This window comes from Chiloscyllium plagiosum, unplaced genomic scaffold (genome assembly GCF_037043375.1).
Source record: "Chiloscyllium plagiosum isolate Xiang-an unplaced genomic scaffold, Cpla_swu_hap1 HiC_scaffold_45, whole genome shotgun sequence".
In the NCBI taxonomy this organism is placed as follows: Eukaryota; Metazoa; Chordata; class Chondrichthyes; order Orectolobiformes; family Hemiscylliidae; genus Chiloscyllium; species Chiloscyllium plagiosum.
Genome location: NW_028270183.1, coordinates 4,199,982 through 4,220,301, shown reverse-complemented (window position 1 = coordinate 4,220,301; position 20,320 = coordinate 4,199,982). Strand labels below are relative to the sequence as shown.

The 20,320-nt window shown below is 50.9% G+C and overlaps 1 protein-coding gene across 1 annotated transcript in view; it reads right to left on the bottom strand.

Annotated features, from left to right (window-relative positions):
• LOC122552295 (ras-specific guanine nucleotide-releasing factor RalGPS1-like) overlaps positions 1 to 20,320 on the bottom strand; it is an 83,215-nt gene that overhangs the window by 2,789 nt on the left and 60,106 nt on the right. The window contains exons 8-18 of the mRNA XM_087983172.1: positions 14,973 to 15,110; positions 13,571 to 13,661; positions 12,671 to 12,735; positions 11,693 to 11,798; positions 10,277 to 10,395; positions 8,192 to 8,249; positions 7,114 to 7,185; positions 5,852 to 5,939; positions 4,906 to 4,998; positions 3,856 to 3,958; positions 3,144 to 3,235 (exon numbers count right to left, since the gene is read on the bottom strand). Of these exons, the coding sequence (XP_087839298.1) occupies positions 3,144 to 3,235; positions 3,856 to 3,958; positions 4,906 to 4,998; positions 5,852 to 5,939; positions 7,114 to 7,185; positions 8,192 to 8,249; positions 10,277 to 10,395; positions 11,693 to 11,798; positions 12,671 to 12,735; positions 13,571 to 13,661; positions 14,973 to 15,110 (1,025 nt within the window). The remainder of the gene's footprint in view (positions 1 to 3,143; positions 3,236 to 3,855; positions 3,959 to 4,905; positions 4,999 to 5,851; positions 5,940 to 7,113; positions 7,186 to 8,191; positions 8,250 to 10,276; positions 10,396 to 11,692; positions 11,799 to 12,670; positions 12,736 to 13,570; positions 13,662 to 14,972; positions 15,111 to 20,320) is intronic.

Here is a 20,320-nt window from a genome sequence, read left to right as displayed (position 1 = left end):
TGTCCCTAGTTTCCCCTCGAGACGGTGAGTTGTCTTGTTCACCTGCTGTAGTCCGTGTGCTGGAGGTACAACCACAGACTTGCTAAGGAGGGAGTTCCTGCATTCTGACCCAGCGACACTGAAGGAACGGCAGCATATTTCCGAGTCAGGATGGTGAGTGGCTCGGAGAGGAACTTGCAGATGGTGGTGTTACCATGTATCTGCTGCCCCTGTCCCTTCAGATGGAAATGGTCATGGATTTGGAAGGTGCTGTCTGAGGGTCTTTGGTGAATTTCTGCAGTACATCTTGAAGATAGCACACATTGCTGCTACCAAGCGTCAGTGCTGGAGGGAGTGGATGTGGTGCCAAATCAAGCAGGCTGCTTTGTCCAGAGTGGTGTTGAGCTATTAGGGCTACACTCATCCAAACAAGTGGGGAGTATTCTATCACACTCCTGACTTGGGCCTTGTAGACAGAATCATAGAATCCCTTTCGTGTGGAAGAGGCCATTCGGCCTATTGAGTCCACCCTGATCCTCCAAACAGTATCCCATCCATACGCACCCCAATATAACCCTGCATTTCCCATGGCCAATCCACCTAACCTGCACATTTTTGGACTGAGGGGGGGGGGGAAGCAGAGCACCCGGAGGAAACCCATGCTGACACGGGGAGAATATTCAAACTCCACACAGACAGTCGCCCGAGGGTGGAATCGAACCCGGGTCCCCCAGCGCTGTGAGGCACAGCTGAGGCACCATATCACCTCAGATGGTGAGTTACTCGCTCCGAGCCTCTGATCTGCTTTGTAGCCTGTGTGTTTATATGTTGTGTACAGTCCAGTGTCCAGTCAATGATAACTCCCAGGATGTTGAATCTGGAAGATTCAATGACAGTAACGCCATTGAATGTCGAGAGCAGGTGATTAGACTGTCTCTTTTTGGAGATGGTCATAGCCTGGCATTTGTGTGGTGTGAATGTGACTTGTCAACCCAAGCCTGGATACTGTCCGGATCTTGCTGCATCTGGGTTTGCAGAGAAGCATGGACTGCTGCAGTACCTCAGGAGTGGTGAATGGTGGCGAACATTGTACCATCCCCATTTCTGACCTTACCATAGGGAACAGTCATTGATGAAGCAGCTGGAGATGGTTGAGCCTAGGACGCTACCCTGAGGAACTCATATAGAGACGGCCTGGAGCTGAGATGACTGATCTCCAACAACCACAGCCATCTTCCTACGTGTCAGGTATGACTCCAACCAGTGGAAAGTTTTGCTAGGGTTCTGTGATCTCACACTCAGTCAGACGCAGCCTTGATGTCCAGGGCTGTCCCTCTCCCCTCCCCTCCCCTCTGGGATTTGGCTCTTCTGTCCACGTTTGAACCAAGGCTGTAATGAGGTCAGGAGCAGCGCCGCGCTGTCGGAGGGTCAGCGCCGAGGGAGCGCCGCGCTGTCGGAGGGTCAGCGCCGAGGGAGCGCCGCGCTGTCGGAGGGTCAGCGCCGAGGGAGCGCCGCGCTGTCGGAGGGTCAGCGCCGAGGGAGCGCCGCGCTGTCGGAGGGTCAGCGCCGAGGGAGCGCCGCGCTGTCGGAGGGTCAGCGCCGAGGGAGCGCCGCGCTGTCGGAGGGTCAGCGCCGAGGGAGCGCCGCGCTGTCGGAGGGTCAGCGCCGAGGGAGCGCCGCGCTGTCGGAGGGTCAGCGCCGAGGGAGCGCCGCGCTGTCGGAGGGTCAGCGCCGAGGGAGCGCCGCGCTGTCGGAGGGTCAGCGCCGAGGGAGCGCCGCGCTGTCGGAGGGTCAGCGCCGAGGGAGCGCCGCGCTGTCGGAGGGTCAGCGCCGAGGGAGCGCCGCGCTGTCGGAGGGTCAGCGCCGAGGGAGCGCCGCGCTGTCGGAGGGTCAGCGCCGAGGGAGCGCCGCGCTGTCGGAGGGTCAGCGCCGAGGGAGCGCCGCGCTGTCGGAGGGTCAGCGCCGAGGGAGCGCCGCGCTGTCGGAGGGTCAGCGCCGAGGGAGCGCCGCGCTGTCGGAGGGTCAGCGCCGAGGGAGCGCCGCGCTGTCGGAGGGTCAGCGCCGAGGGAGCGCCGCGCTGTCGGAGGGTCAGCGCCGAGGGAGCGCCGCGCTGTCGGAGGGTCAGCGCCGAGGGAGCGCCGCGCTGTCGGAGGGTCAGCGCCGAGGGAGCGCCGCGCTGTCGGAGGGTCAGCGCCGAGGGAGCGCCGCGCTGTCGGAGGGTCAGCGCCGAGGGAGCGCCGCGCTGTCGGAGGGTCAGCGCCGAGGGAGCGCCGCGCTGTCGGAGGGTCAGCGCCGAGGGAGCGCCGCGCTGTCGGAGGGTCAGCGCCGAGGGAGCGCCGCGCTGTCGGAGGGTCAGCGCCGAGGGAGCGCCGCGCTGTCGGAGGGTCAGCGCCGAGGGAGCGCCGCGCTGTCGGAGGGTCAGCGCCGAGGGAGCGCCGCGCTGTCGGAGGGTCAGCGCCGAGGGAGCGCCGCGCTGTCGGAGGGTCAGCGCCGAGGGAGCGCCGCGCTGTCGGAGGGTCAGCGCCGAGGGAGCGCCGCGCTGTCGGAGGGTCAGCGCCGACGGAGCGCCGCGCTGTCGGAGGGTCAGCGCCGACGGAGCGCCGCGCTGTCGGAGGGTCAGCGCCGACGGAGCGCCGCGCTGTCGGAGGGTCAGCGCCGACGGAGCGCCGCGCTGTCGGAGGGTCAGCGCCGAGGGAGCGCCGCGCTGTCGGAGGGTCAGCGCCGAGGGAGCGCCGCGCTGTCGGAGGGTCAGCGCCGAGGGAGCGCCGCGCTGTCGGAGGGTCAGCGCCGAGGGAGCGCCGCGCTGTCGGAGGGTCAGCGCCGAGGGAGCGCCGCGCTGTCGGAGGGTCAGCGCCGAGGGAGCGCCGCGCTGTCGGAGGGTCAGCGCCGAGGGAGCGCCGCGCTGTCGGAGGGTCAGCGCCGAGGGAGCGCCGCGCTGTCGGAGGGTCAGCGCCGAGGGAGCGCCGCGCTGTCGGAGGGTCAGCGCCGAGGGAGCGCCGCGCTGTCGGAGGGTCAGACACAATAGGTGGAGGGAGAAATGTGACACCTATCTGATCACTAGAGGTGTAGCAGTCCTCACTGTAGAGGGCTGGATGAACTAAATGCTCCATCAGGGAAACAGGCTTGTCTCCAAATAAGTTTGTCCTTGATTGGGTCACACTTACCTGGTTCCTGTTTCTCTCACAGGCCTTGCTTAAGTGTTTGACCCACAGTGTTGCATTCAGTCTGCTCCCTGCGTGGAATCGATAACAATGCCCTGCTTGAAAAACAGAGGGAGAGTTGGCAAAGTTCCACCATCTCAACAGGAAAGGCCAGACTAATACCATCCCTTTACTTCAGACATGTCGGCCTCTCTCACAAACCAGGGTCACATCTGATTCCAATCCTGCTGCTCCCCATAAGCCCAACCCATCCCTTTCAGGACCATCACTCCTGCCCAAGGAACAGCTCACTGGATAGCTCTCTCAGTAAAGGAGGCAGAGAGTACAGAAGTGAAACAAAGAATTATAAAGCGAACCATGTTCCTTTAGTGAAGGGGGGGTGTGGTGGGGAACATGCTCATTAACTGTTCCCCCTCAGGAATTCTTTACAACGTTACTGAAGTGAACAGCAGATCAGCACAGGGAGTGTACCCTGGTCCTGGGAAACTCCGCAAGCTACAGCAACTTAACAGTGTTGTGAAGAACATGCTCAGTAAAGTCCTGTCGATCTACCCAATGAAGAACATTACCAGTTACTGTACACTGCAATGTTCTGTGGTCTGCCTAACTTTTCCTCCACTCCTCCTTTCCCACCATCTCCATCAACCTGGGCGGCATGGTAGCTCAGTGGTTAGCTACAAAGGCAGTTCCTGAGGTAAGGACAGTGTAAACTCACCGTGCTCAGAGTCTGAGAGCTGGAAAACATCAACATCTGGATCTTCCATCAGAAATGGCATCCAACCAACAAGACACACTCTCTTACACCAGCTTGACTTAAACTGCTCCAAAAAAGAAACCTCACAAATCATTATCTGCAACAACTGGACAGAAACAGTTAAATTCAGCTCCAACCTGACAACTCTGTCCCTGTAGCTCAAAAATATTCCCCAAAATGGACTGTACAGTAATGAGGAAGAGGGGAGGAGAAAGGGTCAGGACCCTTTCACTAAAGAGTTATTTAGCCCAAAGGAGGGAGGGACAGCAGGAGCACAGACTCATTAGAATATCCAGCACTAAAAGGGTTAACCCACTGGGTTACGTTGGATAAACCTGATCTGTATCCCCGAGTTTACGAGGTTGAGAGGTGACCCCATCGAAATGTTTGACTTAAAGCATTAAAATGGGTGAGAGTGTCAGAAAAACCACTTGGTGCGGGATTGGGCTGATTTGGTCTGTTTCCCAGGATTACAGTTGGAGCTCAGAGGGGAAGCTTTCCGTGTTTACATTCTACAGTCCGTCTCTCTCCCCTCCCCCCACCCCCGTGGGACTGTCTGTTCTTTCCAAGTCAAGAAGTGTGGTGCTGGATCATCCAAGGTGCGAGTGAGTCGACGTTTCGGGCATAAGCCCTTCATCAGGAATGCTCTCCTGAATGTTCTTTCCAGTTTGTATCTTCCTCACATTCCAATCACTTGGAACCATCAACATCCTTTCTCCCCCAGCCCTCCACCAACTCTGCATCCTCCCCAGTATAAACGCTGTCCCCTCTACACCTCACTCCAGCTCTGAATTTGAATCATGTGGACCCAAAACGAGAGTGTCTCTCTCCCCTTCTCCCCCCGCCCCCCCCCCCCCCCCCCACCCCCACCCCACCGTGCCTCCCCTCCCCTCCCCTCACAGATGGCCCCTTCTTCCTGCAGGTGCTCCCCAACATGTGTTTTCAGTCACAGCCACATGCCCTGATCAAATAAGTAAACCCCTTTCCCAATGGGTTTTTAACCATACTGACCTGGTTCCTTTCAGTCGATGTCAGTGACTTGGCTCCATAGTAAAACAGCTGACCTTCAGAGAGTACGACCCAATAGGTAGTCCACAGGGAGACCTGGGGACAGAGAGACAACAGAGTCTCCAGTTTAGACATTCCTTCTCCAACATCACCGACCACTTAGTCCCACAATCTGTTCTCACAGGCTTCCTGCGACACACTGACCTCTCTCCGGATCCCGCAGGTCAGTTGTCAGTTAGCGAGAGGGCCGATTCCTGCAGTCCCTTGGTTCAGGGCTGTATTGAGAGGATACATGGAGAGATGGTGGGGTGTGTGTGTGGGTGTACTTATGTCTGCCTGTCAGTCTCTGTGTGTCCGTGTTGGGGGGCTACATACATTTGACCCACCAGTTTCCCCATTGGTCTCACCAGTCCCTTGTCCCTAAGTGCCATGTGTGTAATAAGAGAGCAGGTTTCTCAACTACATGGGCACTGTCAAATGCAGGCTGACTCAATGGAAGCTGGCTCCTGGAAGGTCTGTTCACTCTAAGTGAACCATCTGTCCCCTCCCACATCACTAAAGGTGGTCATTATCACATTGCTCATTTCGGGAGAGACTCACATCAGCACCTCCTTCACTGGCTGGGAAATGCTTTTGTGGGGGGTGGGGGGGGTGCCCTGACAGTGACAGGCGCTACAGAAATGCAGTTCTTGTGGTTGTTTCCTTATTACGGTGGAATCAGGCCAGTTGGAGGTTTAGTGTTTCACCCCTGATTGGCGATCAGTCTCAGCACAAAATATAAAAATACAAGAACATTCTTCAACAGAAGCTGGGAGCTCCCACAAAAATTCAAAAACCGATTAGAACCAACCGCTCCATTACAGAACTTATAACCATCTGAATCTCTCCGTTAACACCAGGAGATGAAATCAGAAAGCAAACACAAGTCGTTCCTCATTGTTCCCATTACCGTTGGCTTCTTGCTGCCTTTCAGGATGGTTTTCCTTCTCAACGCACTTTGGATAGTTGCTGCCCCTCCATCAGAATGCAGTGCGGCTCTAGGTACAGCAACATTGGGATCGATTAGTCCAGGAACGTGAATTTCCACAACCCCTCATGTTCAAACACCCCCCCCCCCCCCCCCCCCACATCAATTCACCTTTCTGTGCTGAGGGAGACACTCCAGCACTAGCACGTTACTGACGTGGGGAGAGAAAGGGAACCCCCCGAGGATTCTCGGCCAGCTCTCCTCCCAAGATCAGATACAGCCCTGCAGCTCGGCCAGGGTCGGCAGGGAGTCCGTGCGATTCTCAGGCAACACACTCACAGGAGATCGGGTTCAGGTTCCTCTCAAACATGTGTAGGGTCAGGAGGATCGGTCATGGGAAATGTGGGCTGATGGGAAATGGGTGGGTGCAGACTCGATGGGCCGAATGGCCACTCTGTATGGATTCTATACCCCGACCTGTATATACACATGCTTCCAGACAGTGTTAGAGAGGGTGCTGGGGTGGGGTTTCAGTACCTGATGGTATGTGACAGGGTGAGGGGGTTTTCAGTACCTGACAGTGTCTGCGAGGGGGTGGGGGGAGGGGGGGGTTTCAGTACCTGACAGTGTCTGCTAGGGGGTGGGGGGAGGGGGGGTTTCAGTACCTGACAGTGTCTGCTAGGGGGTGGGGGGAGGGGGGGTTTCAGTACCTGACAGTGTCTGCGAGGGGGTGGGGGGAGGGGGGGGGTTTCAGTACCTGACAGTGTCTGCTAGGGGGTGGGGGGAGGGGGGGTTTCAGTACCTGACAGTGTCTGCTAGGGGGTGGGGGGAGGGGGGGTTTCAGTACCTGACAGTGTCTGCGAGGGGGTGGGGGGAGGGGGGGGGGTTTCAGTACCTGACAGTGTCTGCGAGGGGGTGGGGGGAGGGGGGGTTTCAGTACCTGACAGTGAGAGAGAGGGGGTGGGGTGTGTTTCAGTACCTGATGGTGTGTGTGTGAGGGGGTGGGGGGGGGGGGGGGGGGGGGGGTGTTTCAGTACCTGACGATGTGTGAGATGGGTGGGGGGGGGGTTCAGTACCTGACGATGTGTGTGAGAGGGGGTGGGGGGTGTTTCAGTACCTGATGGTGTGTGAGATGGGGGGGGGTTTCAGTACCTGACGAGGTGCGAGATAGGGGAGGGGGTCGTTTCAGTACCGGACGGTGCAGCAGCTGCCTCACAGGGTTGGGTGAGGTGGGGGGTACGTACCTCGGCAGGTTCCTGAGGGGGTTCCACATTGACGTTGTCACACGGCCCAGGGAGCAGTAAAACCCAGTGTTACTATGGAAACAGAATAAAACAAGTCCCAATCAACGCCTGCACAGTGGGGGGGGGGGGAGCTCACAGGAACAGCAGGGATTTGTAACCAGCTGCCTCAGCCCCATGACCCTACTACCACTCAGAGAGTAAACCCGAACATTTAAAACATTTCCATTATTGATTTAGTATTGATTTCCTTTCAGAGCGTTTCACACTCAGCAGCAGAGGGAGTTGGATGTGGATAACTGAAGGTAGGAGGACAGTGCAGACAGAGATATGAATAAAGTGGACAACGTCCCCGGTTTTATTAAAAGGACAGAGAGTAGGAGTGCAGAGAGGTGATGTGGACCTTGTACAAGGCGTGTGTTAGACCTCAGCTGGTGTATTATGTCCACAACGTCCAGAAAGGATCCAAACCCATTGGAGAAGGTGCAGCAGAGATTTCCAGGGATATTAAACTTCCGCGGTGGGGACAGAGGGGTCGGGACTGCTCACCTGGGAGAGAGGAGGCAGTCAGTCAGAGATTTGATTGAGAGTTTTCAGAAGTATGAGGGACAGTTGGATAGAGTAGATCAGGAGAAGCTGGTCCCACTCTTAAAAAGTTTGAGAACAAGAGATTTAAAATGATATGCAAAAGCAGCAAACACAACATGACCAAAACCAACCTAGCCACGACGCAAGTGAGTTGGGTCGAGAATATGCTGCCCGAGAGTGGGGTCAAGACTGGTTCAGTCGAGATATTGAGAAGGGAGTTCAGTTGTTACCTGGACAGTGATGATATTGAAGTTTAACAGGAGAATGGCACCAAGAAAATCTTTTGGAGAGATGACATAGACAGGATGGGCAGATCGATCTCCTCCTACACCATTAAACATGCACCTGTCTGTGAGATTACCCCCTCACCCTCCCACACTCCTGGTAGTTTGCATCTGGCTTGTGTTCATCTCTCCATGCATGGGCAGGGGGCAGTCCAAATATTCACTTTGCTTTGCTTAAAGAGAGTTTAACTTTGAGTTAAGTTGCTCACCGTTCAAAAGATGAACACGGGTTTCTCTCTCGAACGTCACAGCTTTCTGCCTGAGGGGCTGGGAACAAGAAATTAAAATGAATCCATGAAACCCCAACCAATTGCCTCCACAATCCCCTCACATTGCCCCAAACTCTGGCCCAGTTAGTGAGCAGGTAGACTCCATGAGGTCCAGGCAAGTGATGAGGCATGAAAACTCTGTGGGTGAAATGTAGATACTCTGCTGCTGTGGGGCTGACAAACATCGTTGGGTTCTTGGTGAAGGATGCGGGGACACAGAAACCAGAGTCTGCTATACAGCATCAGAATGTGTAGCCACTGAAGGCACTGGACTTGGAGAGAAAGGTAGCAGGTGTTTGTGGTGTTATGAAGTTTAAGGCATGTACTGTACCTTTAAGAGAGAATGCTGTTCTGCACTGAGAGCTTACAAGCACCTGTCATATGACTAGCTAGCAGTCTCAGAGTGTACTGGAAAATTGAAAATATGTAACATCTGGCTGTGAAATGGATACCTGAATTGGTTGCTGTTGACAACAATTCAAATTTAGCCAGTTTAAATTATGCCCCAGGATACTAAAACCCAATTGAGTGCGAATTTATTGTTTTGCCATCATCGAACCAATAAGATGATCAGATTTTAGGAGCATTAAGAAAGGCAGGCAGTTTGAAAGTCAGACAGAGCAACTGCCAATAAATGAATGAGAGAGTGAGACAGACAGACAGACAGAACCTCTGTATCAAAGGTACTTTTTTCATATGAAACATATTCACACTGAAAAGAAAGCCTTCGACCCAGGGAGATCGTCAGCCAGAGGAAGGCAGACACTGAATGATTTGAAATTAAGCTGATGTTATTTTAATAAGTTTTTATTGGAACAGTATATTGGTACAGAGTTGGAGGTAGATAGTAAGCAGCTAAGAGAAAGGGGGGATTAGATTTGTGAATTGTTGTTGTTTAATGATCACCTTTTAGAGTTAAAGAATAAATTAATATTTTTCTTTAAGTAGTGGAATTTGAGAGCTCTCCTTTATTCATACTTTAACAGATTACGAGGTGAGCTGAGCTTTTCTGGGGGTTCGGTTTAATTAACAGTGGGGTTCACCACCTTGCCACAACAGTGGACAGCAAGATCCCACAATGTGATAATGTCCGAGACCATCTGAAAGTGATAATGGCCAACAACCAAAAATAAAAATCACAGACCCCCACACCCCACATCAGGAGGTTACAGGAACAAGTTCAAAAGCCTGGAGCACATTACATGAATCAAACCCCAGTCCCTTCCATCCCCAACCCCAGGGCAGCTCAGCTGGGCTCTACAGGGTCAGGGGGAATGATCCTTCAGGTGAGATGTTAAACTAAGGTTGTGGTCACAGATTTGAGAGGAGCAGGAGAGGAGATCTCTCCCTGGGGTCCTGCTAAACATTTCTTCCTCAACCAACAGCAACTGAGCAGACAGTCCACCCTGGATCTTGCTGTGCGTACACTGGCTGCTGCATTTCCTGAGCTACAACAGCGCCTGCACCTCATTGGCTTTGGGACGTGGAGAGATTGCTCAGATCTAAATAGGGTTTCTCAAACTGTCTCCTGGTGTGACCCCCTCCCCCATCTCCATGTTGCAGACCAAGAGAACCCAGAAAGTTAACAGCGTTCTGCTGAGCATCTTGAAAGAAGTGTTTACACGGCAGGGATTCTTAAAAATCTTCTCACGGCCTCAAAGGCCGAACCTTCGAGGAGCCACATTGACCACCAGAGAGAGAATGGTGAGCAGGTAAAGGACCACCCACCATTGGTGTTGTGTCAGAGAACCCCAACAGCAGCTCACAACAACACCTCCCCCACAGGCGTACCCGTTTCCCCCCCCCCACAGGGGTACCCGCTCCCCCCCCACAGGGGTACCCGTTTCCCCCCCCCCACAGGGGCACCCGTTTCCCCCCCCACAGGGGTATCCGTTCCCCCCCCACAGGGGTACCAAAGCCAAACCCCAAGTATCAGAAAGAGACCAAATCCCATTGGGTGGTAAAAGGTGCCGTTTCTGCTGGTGGGCGGTGTTTGACCTGGAGAGCGCTCATGGGTAGACTCACCCTTTGTCTGCTTCACCCACAACAAATCACCTTCCATCTCACTGTCGTCCAGGAGATACCGAGGCAACGAGCCAGGGAAGGTGGCACTCCTCTGGGTGCTGGCATTGGTCCGTCCAGCTCTGCCAATATCCAATAGTAGATGGTGGGGGGGTGGGGTGGGGAGGCAGAGAGAGAAACAGTGCTGCAGATTAAGTGCCTTCAATCTGTAACCCAAAACCATCCCCTCACCCTTCTCTCCAATCATGTGGATCCAAACCCACAGGCCCCTTCAATCACCAATGCTCCTGCAAATCCCAGAGACGGCCAACTGAAGATCAAACAATAACTACTCTCTCAGAACGTTCTGACTATTAGCTTGGCTCACCTTGGCTCAGGTCAATGGGCTGACCTCTCCCAGCATCTGCTTTTCAAGTGGCACTTCCCAAATGTCACAGACACTGACGATAGGAGTCAATGTGCTCACTCTCCACAGGCCTATACCCCCTCTCCTAGCCACCAATTCCACCCAACAAGAGCTCTGCCCCTGTCTCACTCCCACCAGCTCCTGACCCAGTGTGTGGAAAGCAAGTGGGACTGAACACTGCTGGTACCTGTTCACTGTCTCCCAATAAGGAAAACAGAACCATGCCCCAAAGCGTTACCATGTTACACAGTCATTAAAGTACCCTGAGACAGATCGTGGTTGCGTGTTCAAGAGGTATCCAGGGTCAGTATTGGTCTTGTTCCAGGGAGGAGACCCCCCAGACAGGAGAATGGCTGTGTTAGAGCGATGGGGATGTATGACTGACCTCTAACAGCCCACTGGCACAATCCAGCAGTGTCTCAGTTAAAGAGGGAGTCAAAGAGGAGATTACAAACAGATACCCGACTGAGGTCATGTGGTGTAAAATTATGTCCCAATACATGTGTGAATCATAATGTAACACATGTATTGGGCCAAGCAGTGGAATGTGGTGAAACGGTTAAAAATTATGTCCCAATACATGTGTGAATCTAACCGGAATGGAGGTGTTGCTTAGTCCCGTGTGAATCTTATTACACACCTCCCCGTGTGAATCTTCTTATCTGTATGTAACCAGAATGGAATGTGTTTTTTAGCCTTGCTCTGCTGTTCACATGAATGTTTATATCTGGAAAAGAGTATATCAGCTGGAAAAGTCTCCAGTTCGGTGAGTCTGCTCCGGGGTTACGTTTAACCGCCGAGCGTGGGTTGTTGGCAACCGCTCTACGAGAACTGACGGCTCCCAGTTCCGGTAACATGTAGAGTGAGTATAAGCCAGACCCGTTGTGGCGACGCTGCGGGGAATAAAATGCCCATATTCTAGCAGACTCGCCTCTTGGTCGTTTGTTCTGTGTCAGACTACTCTCCTACGAACCTGACCTTGAGAATTTTTTTTAAAACAGGTCACCACTCACTTGTAATCAACACTGCGCCACCTTCGATGTCCCCGCGTCAAGCACAGACACGTGACTGAGGCATCACCGTAAGAGCTTTCAGTATCCTCACTGGGGGAGAGGGAGCCTGAGGAAAAACCCAGAATCCTTTACAGACTGTTCCATGGTTAAAGACTTGTGAACACAGCCCAGGTCATCATGAAAACCAGCCTTCCTCCATTGACTCAGTCTACACTCACGTTGCCTTAAGAAAGCAGCCAACAAAATCAAAGAGTCCTCCCTCCTCAGTTATACTCTTCCACTCCCTTTCCATTGGACAGCAGATGCAAAAGTTGAAAAACATGGATCAACATATTTGTGAACAGTTTCTTCCCCATTGTTATCAGAATTATGACTGATCTCTCATAGGTTTGAGCTTTCTCTGGATCTGCTCTGTAGCTGTAGCACCATATTCTGGTCTATTACCCTGACGTACTTATTAGATTAGATTCCCTACAGTGTGGAAACAGGCCCTTCAGCCCAACAAGTCCACACTGACCCAGACCCATTTCCCTCTGACTAATGCACCTAACACTATGGGCAATTTAGCATGGCCAACCCACCTGACCTGCAAATCTTTGGACTATGGGGAGAATGTGCAAACTCCACACAGACAGTCACCCGAGGCTGGAATCAAACCTGGGATCCTGGTGCTGTAAGGCAGCAGTGCTAACCACTGAGCCACCGTGCCACACTTATGCAAGTTATAATTTGTCTGGTTAGTATGGAAAACAATACTTTTCACTGTATCTCTGTATAGGTGACAATAACAAATCAAATCATACAATAATGGTTATCAGGGTCACCATCATGGAGGCTAGTCCAGATTGATGAACTGAATTTAAATTCCACTAGGTGTCCCCAGAACCACTACACACCATCTCTCAATCAGCTTCAGCCCCTGAGAATTGCCCATTTGTGAATAAGGTTTATAGCAGGATTTTTAAAAAAGTCATTCACCTTGAGATTGCCTTGAGGAGACACATTGCTGAGCACATGATGCAGGTTCAATCATCAGAGACAATCTGTAGAAAGATGTCACAACATAAAAACTTTCAGGGTTTATTCAGTGAAAATAACGGATTAATCTGGAAATTATTCAACCTTCAGTCAGTCACTGTGAGCAGGTGGATACAAATGGAACTCTGCATCTAACTGTACGTTGAGGCTGAGTGAAGCTACCTCAATCCACTCCAAATTTCTCGATTAACACATTCACACGCCCCAACCTCTGGCATCCTCACTCAGCCTCTCCACATCATCTCGGAATCACAATGCCTACAGTGTGGAATGAGGCCATTTGGCACCGACCCTCCAAACAGCATCCCAGCAGGACCCACCCCCCACCCTGTAACCCTGCATTTCCGTGGCTAACCCACCCTAACCTGCACATCCCTGAACACCATGGGGCAATTTCCCAAGGCCAATTCACCCTAACCTGCACATCCCTGAACACCACGGGGCAATTTCCCAAGGCCAATTCACCCTAACCTGCACATCCCTGAACACCATGGGGCAATTTCCCAAGGCCAATCCACCCTAACCTGCACATTTTTGGACTGTGGGAGGAAACCGGAGCACCCGGAGGAAACCCACACAGATACGGGGAGAATGTACAAACTCCACACAGGCAGTCCCCTGAGGCTGGAATCGAACCCGTGCCGCCTTTACGTTATTTCTTTATGAACAAAACCCACTTCCCAGTTCCCCCTGTAATCCGGTTGAGGTGATGGAACGTTCTGAAACACAGCCAGCATTTTCCTGCCTGCTAGGTTCTATCTCATTCCTGGTTTAGGAAACGTATTGGCTGTCCTTTTGGATAACATCTTCAGTGAAAGCACAGCTGAGTACAGAACTAACCTGTAGTTGTCCTGCTCCACGAATCCCTGCAGCTCCTCGATGTAGGTCTGGGAATTCAGGTATTTCTGCACATGAGGCAATGTCGGGAGGTCTGAAAACCAGCCAGGTGGGAATGGGAGGAGAAAACACGTCAGCATTTGAGAGACACGCACAGAGACACAGACACAGGCACACGCGCACACAGACAGGCACACGCACACACAGACACAGGCACACGCGCACACAGACACAGGCGCGCACACATTAACACTCTCCCTTGAGGTATCAATGAATCCACTGGACGTTGCCAGCAATTTGTTCATTATTTTGATGAAATTGGCAAATCACAGTGTGAATAGAGTGTCTCACTCATCATCACCGCCACCAGGCCCATTCAAGTAGACACTCTGCCCTGGAGCAGAGGCAATGTCACTAGTGAGACACTCAGAGACCCTGGGTTCAAATACCAGCAGGGCAGCTGGTGCAATTTAAACTCAATTAATAAATCTGGGATTGAACGCTCACCTCCGGAAAAGCTGTGGGGAAAATCCCAACCTGCTTCCCTAACGTGAAGCTTTTACACACCGGAAACCTTATTAAAACATAAGATTGCCAGCAGCCTGCCAGGGTAGGTTGTTTTCCCCTTGTGGGAGAGTCCAGGACAAGCAGAATAATCTCAGAACAAGGAGTTACTATAGAAATGGAGAGGACGTTTCTGGTCTCAGAAACAAGTCAATCTGTGGAATTCTTTACGGTAGAGTTCTTCTTAGAAACAACGTCATTCTCAGGCAATCCAGAGTTTGTGGAGGACACTACAGAAACATTTCTTCATTTCACACAGACATCATGTCTCTCAGTAAAACTCCCTTAGTCTGTCTAGGTCATTAAGGATATTCAAGGCGGAGATGGATAGTTTTAACCAGCAAAGGAATCCAGGGTAATGGGGAAAAAGGTAGGAAAGAGAAGACTATCAGACCCAGCTGTGATCTCGGAATAGGACGGCAGATTTGATGGGCTGAATGGCCTATTTTTGATCACTGGTAGATACTGCACGTTGTCAAATACCTCGGCTACCTCTCCTAAATCAGATGTGCCCCGTTCTATGAAGGGATCCCCTCTGCACCAGCATGTGGACTTTATTGAGAAAGGTTCAAAACAGCCACAATCTCAGTTTATCCAAAAGGTGACAAAGTCAGAAGTCACATGACACGGGTTACACAGTCCAACAGGTTAACATGAAATCACAGGCTTTCGGAGCGCTGCTCCTTCATCAGGTGAAGTGACCACGGGGCAGCGCTCCGGAAGCTTGTGATTCAAATAAACCTGTTGGACTATAACCTGGGATTGGGTGACTTCTGACCTTGTCCAGCCCAGTCCAACACCGACACTAACACATTGAAAGACGACAGTCAGAGGCTATTACCGTATTCACAGAACTGCTGCAAATCCAAGATGAGACGGAGAACGTTTTTGGTCAGGTCACAGCAATGCTGCTTCTGCAGGTTTCCTGTTGATGGTGGAAACGCAGCGTCGATGTAGGTAAGGTCAGACAAGTAAATCCCTGCCAGAGACAAGAGGCGCCAGGGTCAGAGACACCCGAACCTGAGGCTTCCTTCTGAAATACAAACCTTTAGTTGGTTGTCCCATTTCACTAAAAGGTGAGGGACATTAAGCTCTTGCATCACAAATGTCTCCTCACCCACCATCACTAAAGTATATCAACCAGGTCATTGACCCTTTGTACATGGGATCTTGCTGTGCACAGATTGGGAGCCTTGAATCTTAGTTTACAGAGGTTACTCTTCTTAGAAAGAACTTCATTGTAAACAATGCAGAGCTTGTGGAGGATGCTACAGGAATATTTCACACAGACAGTGTCTGGTGTAACATCATGTCACTCAGTAAAACTCCTTCAGTCTGTCCGGTAAACGTACACCCTCTTCAGAAAAGCGGCTCCCCCCCAACCGACACTCTCTTTTGATTTGCTGCAAATGGGGAGGTGGGATTATCGCTGGGTTGTTAATACACAGACCCAGCGAGGCAAGAAGTCTGGGGACCTGGGGTCAAATCCCAACTCAGCAACTGTGGGAATGGAATTCAATAAATATCTGGGACTAAGGATCGAATGATGACTGGGAAACCATCGTTGGTTGTTGGAAAAACCCCATCTGGTTCACTAATATCCTTCAGGGAAGGAAACTTCACCCTCACCTGGTCTGGCCTACACGTGACTCCAGACCCTCAGCAATGTGGTTGACTCTGAACTGCCCTCTGCCTAGCCAGCGACACCCCGAATGATTTTTAAAAAATTCTTTCAGTGTTGGATCACCATTTAGAGTCGTAGAGATGTACAGCATGGAAACAGACCCTTTGGTCCAACCCGTCCATGTCGACCAATTTGAACAAATTAATTCTGGAACCCTGCCCCCACCCGTCCAAAACCCGCCTGAAACGGCAGGCTGGAGTGTGGACTGGATCCTCAACCTGAAAACTACAGGGATCCTTGAACATTTTCAATTCTCCTTGGGCAGATGCTGGTGAGCCTGTGTAGGTACACCTTCAATTATTCATTCTGTAAGGGTTGGATCAAATGGAGGAACTCGCTCAGCTACATCGGAGAACATTTAAGAGTTAATCACATTGTGAAACTGTGTACATGACGTTAGCCAGACCAGGAATGTTCCTCTGAGACAGGCTCAGCAAATGAAGATTTCTGTAAAATCTGGCAGCTTCATTACTATTAATAGGATTAACATTTTATTTCAGATTTATCCATTCATTTGAAATCTCCCTAGTTGGAGTTCTGCTCTCGAGACCATTAGTTTTGATTCTCTGGGTTATTAACCTAGTAATGCTGTGTTACCTCGATAGAACATTCCAGCGCAGTACACACCCTTCAACCTCGATGTTGTGCTGACCTGTGAAACCAATCTGAAGCCCATCTATCTTACACCATTCCATTCTCGCCCATCTGCCTATCCAATGCCCAATCAAATACCCCTAAAGTTGGCGAGTCTACTACTGTTGCAGGCAGTGCATACCACGCCCCTACTACCTCTAACCTCTGTCCTATATCTATCACCTCACAGTTTAAAGCTATGTCCCCTGTGCTAGCCATCACCATCCGAGGAAAAAGGCTCTCACTGTCCACCTATCTAACCCTCTGATCATCTTATAAGTCTCAATTAAGTCACCTCTCAACCTTCTACCCTCTAATGAAAACAGCCTCAAGTCCCTCAGCCTTTCCTCATAAGACCTTCCCTTCATACCAGGCAACATCCTAGTAAATCTGCTCTGCACCCTTTCCAAAGCTTCCACATCCTTCGTATAATACAGTGACCAGAACTGTACTAAATACTCCAGGTGCAGCCACATCAGAGTTTTGTACAGCTGCAGCATGACCTCATGGCTCCGAAACGCAATCCCTTTACCAATAAAAGCTAACACACTGTATGCCTTCTTAACAACCCTATCAACCTGGACAGCAACTTTCAAGGATCTGTGTTCCTGGACACAGATCTCTCTGCTCATCTACACTGCCCAGTACTCTGCATTCCTGTTACTCCTTCCAAAGTGAATCCCCTCACATTTTTCCACATTAAATTCAATTTGCCACCTCTCAGCCCAGCTCTGCAGCTTATGTCCCTCTGTAACCTGCAATATGCTTCAGCATTATCTACAACTCTACCAACCTTAGTGTCATCCGCAAATTTACTAACCTATCCTTCCATGCCCTCATCCAGGTCATTTATAAAAATGACAAACAGCAGTAGCCCCAAAACAGATCCTTGCGATACACCACTAGTAACTGAACTCCAGGATCAATATTTCCCATCAACCACCACCCTCTCTGTCTTCTTTCAGCTGGCCAATTTCTGATCCAAACCTAAATCACCCTCCACCCCATGCCATGTGACTTCTCATGTCCCCTGCTGGCTCCTCTTCACTCTCTCTTTCAGTCTTTCCTGGCTAACTTGTAACTCTGAAGCACCCTAACTGAGCCATCATATCTCATCCTAACATAAACCTTCTTCTTCCTCTTGACAAGAGATTCAACTTCCTTAGTAAACCACAGCTCCAGAGCTCGACAACTCCCTCCCAGCCTGCCCGGTACATACCTTACCCCACTGAGTCTCTGAAACAAAATCAACACCATGTTATTGCAATGGTTTCATTTTATAACCACACAGAACCACATTTCAATTAAAAAGGAACTTGGAAAGGAGACAGTTTTGAATGTTTTGAAGGTACAAGATCAAAAGTGAATTCAGATAGTTTTGGAAACTCGTACAAAACACCAGGTCAAAGTGACACAAGCAGCCAGTGAATCCTCTATCTAATCGACAGCAACATTGGGTAAATATTCCTGTGGAAATGTTTAACACTTCTCAGTGCTGCTCCTGGGGCGGGGGGAGAAGCTCCTGACCTGCAAACATTCACCGTGGTAGGTAACAGTCACTGAGCTGAGCTGTTGGAAGGGCCTTGTCATTTCCTGTCAGTCTACCTCCTGCTCAGCCTCTCAACATAATCCATCTGCTCCAACACAGAGCAATGCTCCAGCCAGCTGGGAGAGGGGGAGAGCCCCATTAGAAATACTCCATACTTGCGCTTGTCATTGTCAACAGATTAAATAATTGCATTTATGTAGCACCTTTCACAACCTCAGGACATCCCAATATGCTGTAACGTCAATGAAGTACTTTTGAAGATAGTCACCATAATAATCAAGGTGGTGTAGCAAGCACCTACTCAACATGGTACTACCAGGGTCACCTCAAAGAGTGATGGGAGGGCAGAGATACGTATTCGAGGCCCCAGTCGATGGACTGACTTATCGGGGATGGATGCAGGTCAGTCCCTCAGCCTGTCCTGGCTGGACATTTTACCCAGCAGCTAACTGGATCGGAACTATAAATGGAGTCACCCCTTCCAGCAGAGGGGTGGTGCAAGTTTGGATCTCAGTCAGGAATTCAAGTTGGAATGGGGTGTATGGGTACGGGTGTGCGAGATCAAGTGAGTGTGTGGGGGAGTGTGTTAGCAGGAACAAGTGTGGGCGAGAGCGTGTGCAGACAAGTGTACGTGTGTAAGTGAGTAAATGTATGTGTATGAGTGAGTGAGAGAGAGGGTGCGAGTGTGCACGCAAGAGTGGCTAAGTGTGAGGGTGTACGCGCATTAGACCGAATGTGTCGCTGGGAGACTGTACCAAGAACAGCAAAAACAAACTCTCCATGTCTCAATTTCAAACACAAAAGTGAAAACTGATGATACAGTGAACAATGAAAAGCAACTGACGGTTATATACTGACTCCACAGATGATGAAATATTCTAGAAGCTTCATAAGAACATTATAAAATAAAAGATGACACTGAACCATGCAAGGAGATATTAGGGCTTGGGCAGATCGGAGGGTCTGAAAAGGAGGAAAGTGTCCTCGAGAGATTTATAAAGGCAACACCAGACCTTAATATCCAGTACCTCACAGTTACATCACAAACCAAGGCATTGGACCAAAATTTTAACCAAACATTCCTGCCGAGTTCCTGGGTAGTCTGAGACCCTCCTGAAAACTCACCAGCAGCTCTGGAAGCGCTCACAATCAGTAAATCCGTCAGCTCAGTAAATAAACCCAAGCTCAGTGCTGCAAAACCACAGAATTTAGTGAGCCATTGTTTGGATATTGAGGCCATTGACCTGAATGTATATTTAACATCTGCTCTCACATCCATTTTAATCACTGTTGACTCATCTCTGCAGATTTGTTTGGAAAGCCAAGTAACCTCACTTGTCCTACAAATGCCTTTCGCTTTCCCAGTTCCCACTTCCACCTTCTCCTGAAGGCAGTGGCTCACCCAGGGTTACAGGGAGCAGGAACAGTGAGACACAGCCCCCTTACCCTGACCACAGCACCACCTGGACTTCAGCTTGCTTTCAGCCCTGGGGTGCTCAGGCCAGTTTTAAAATGTTAGTCCAGTCCAGCTAACATCACTGACCTGAGAACATCCGTCTGGTTCAGCCACTGATCCTTACACAGTAACAGATCCACATTCAGTGATTTTGCTGTGACTGTCAGCAGCACCATGACTGCTTTAAACTGGTTCCTCACTTCCTCAACCACCTGGTGATTGCAGACAGTATTCCCACTTCAGGGAAAGACGGTCAACACTCACTTCAGGAACTGCAGTACAAAATCCAGGCCAACATCAGCAGAGGTACACTGAGGGGGTGCCACACTGGTTTAGGCCTGGTCTTCTGATCTAGTCATTAAATGGAGATCCTGTCTGGGTTTTTCAGGTTGGTGTAAAAGGTTCCCACTGCACAATTTAAACATAACTGCAAAGGATTTCCCAGGGACCTGGCCAATATCTATCCCTCAACCAACATCAGAGCGACAGAGACATTGTCATCACTTGTTTGTGGCAGCTTGCAGTGACATAAACTCCCCAACCATAAAACAATCAGGGCAGGAGTTTATTTTAATTCCCCACCACCTCCCCATTCACTGCCTGGGAACAAAGAGTCTCTCAGCAGGCACCAAGTTTGACACCATGCTGAGAGAGAGAGAAATCAGGAGTCTCCCAGTCACTCCACCAACTCTCACATGAGCTGACTATTCTTCTCGAAGTGGGGTTATTTTAAGACTGTTTTATTGACATGACTGTTGTGTACCACACCCCCAGCTCCACTTCGTTCACAAAAACACACACACACACAGAGCACTTTTAGTTTCATGCTGGTTTCACACAGGAGACAGATCTCAACTCATTTAGTTT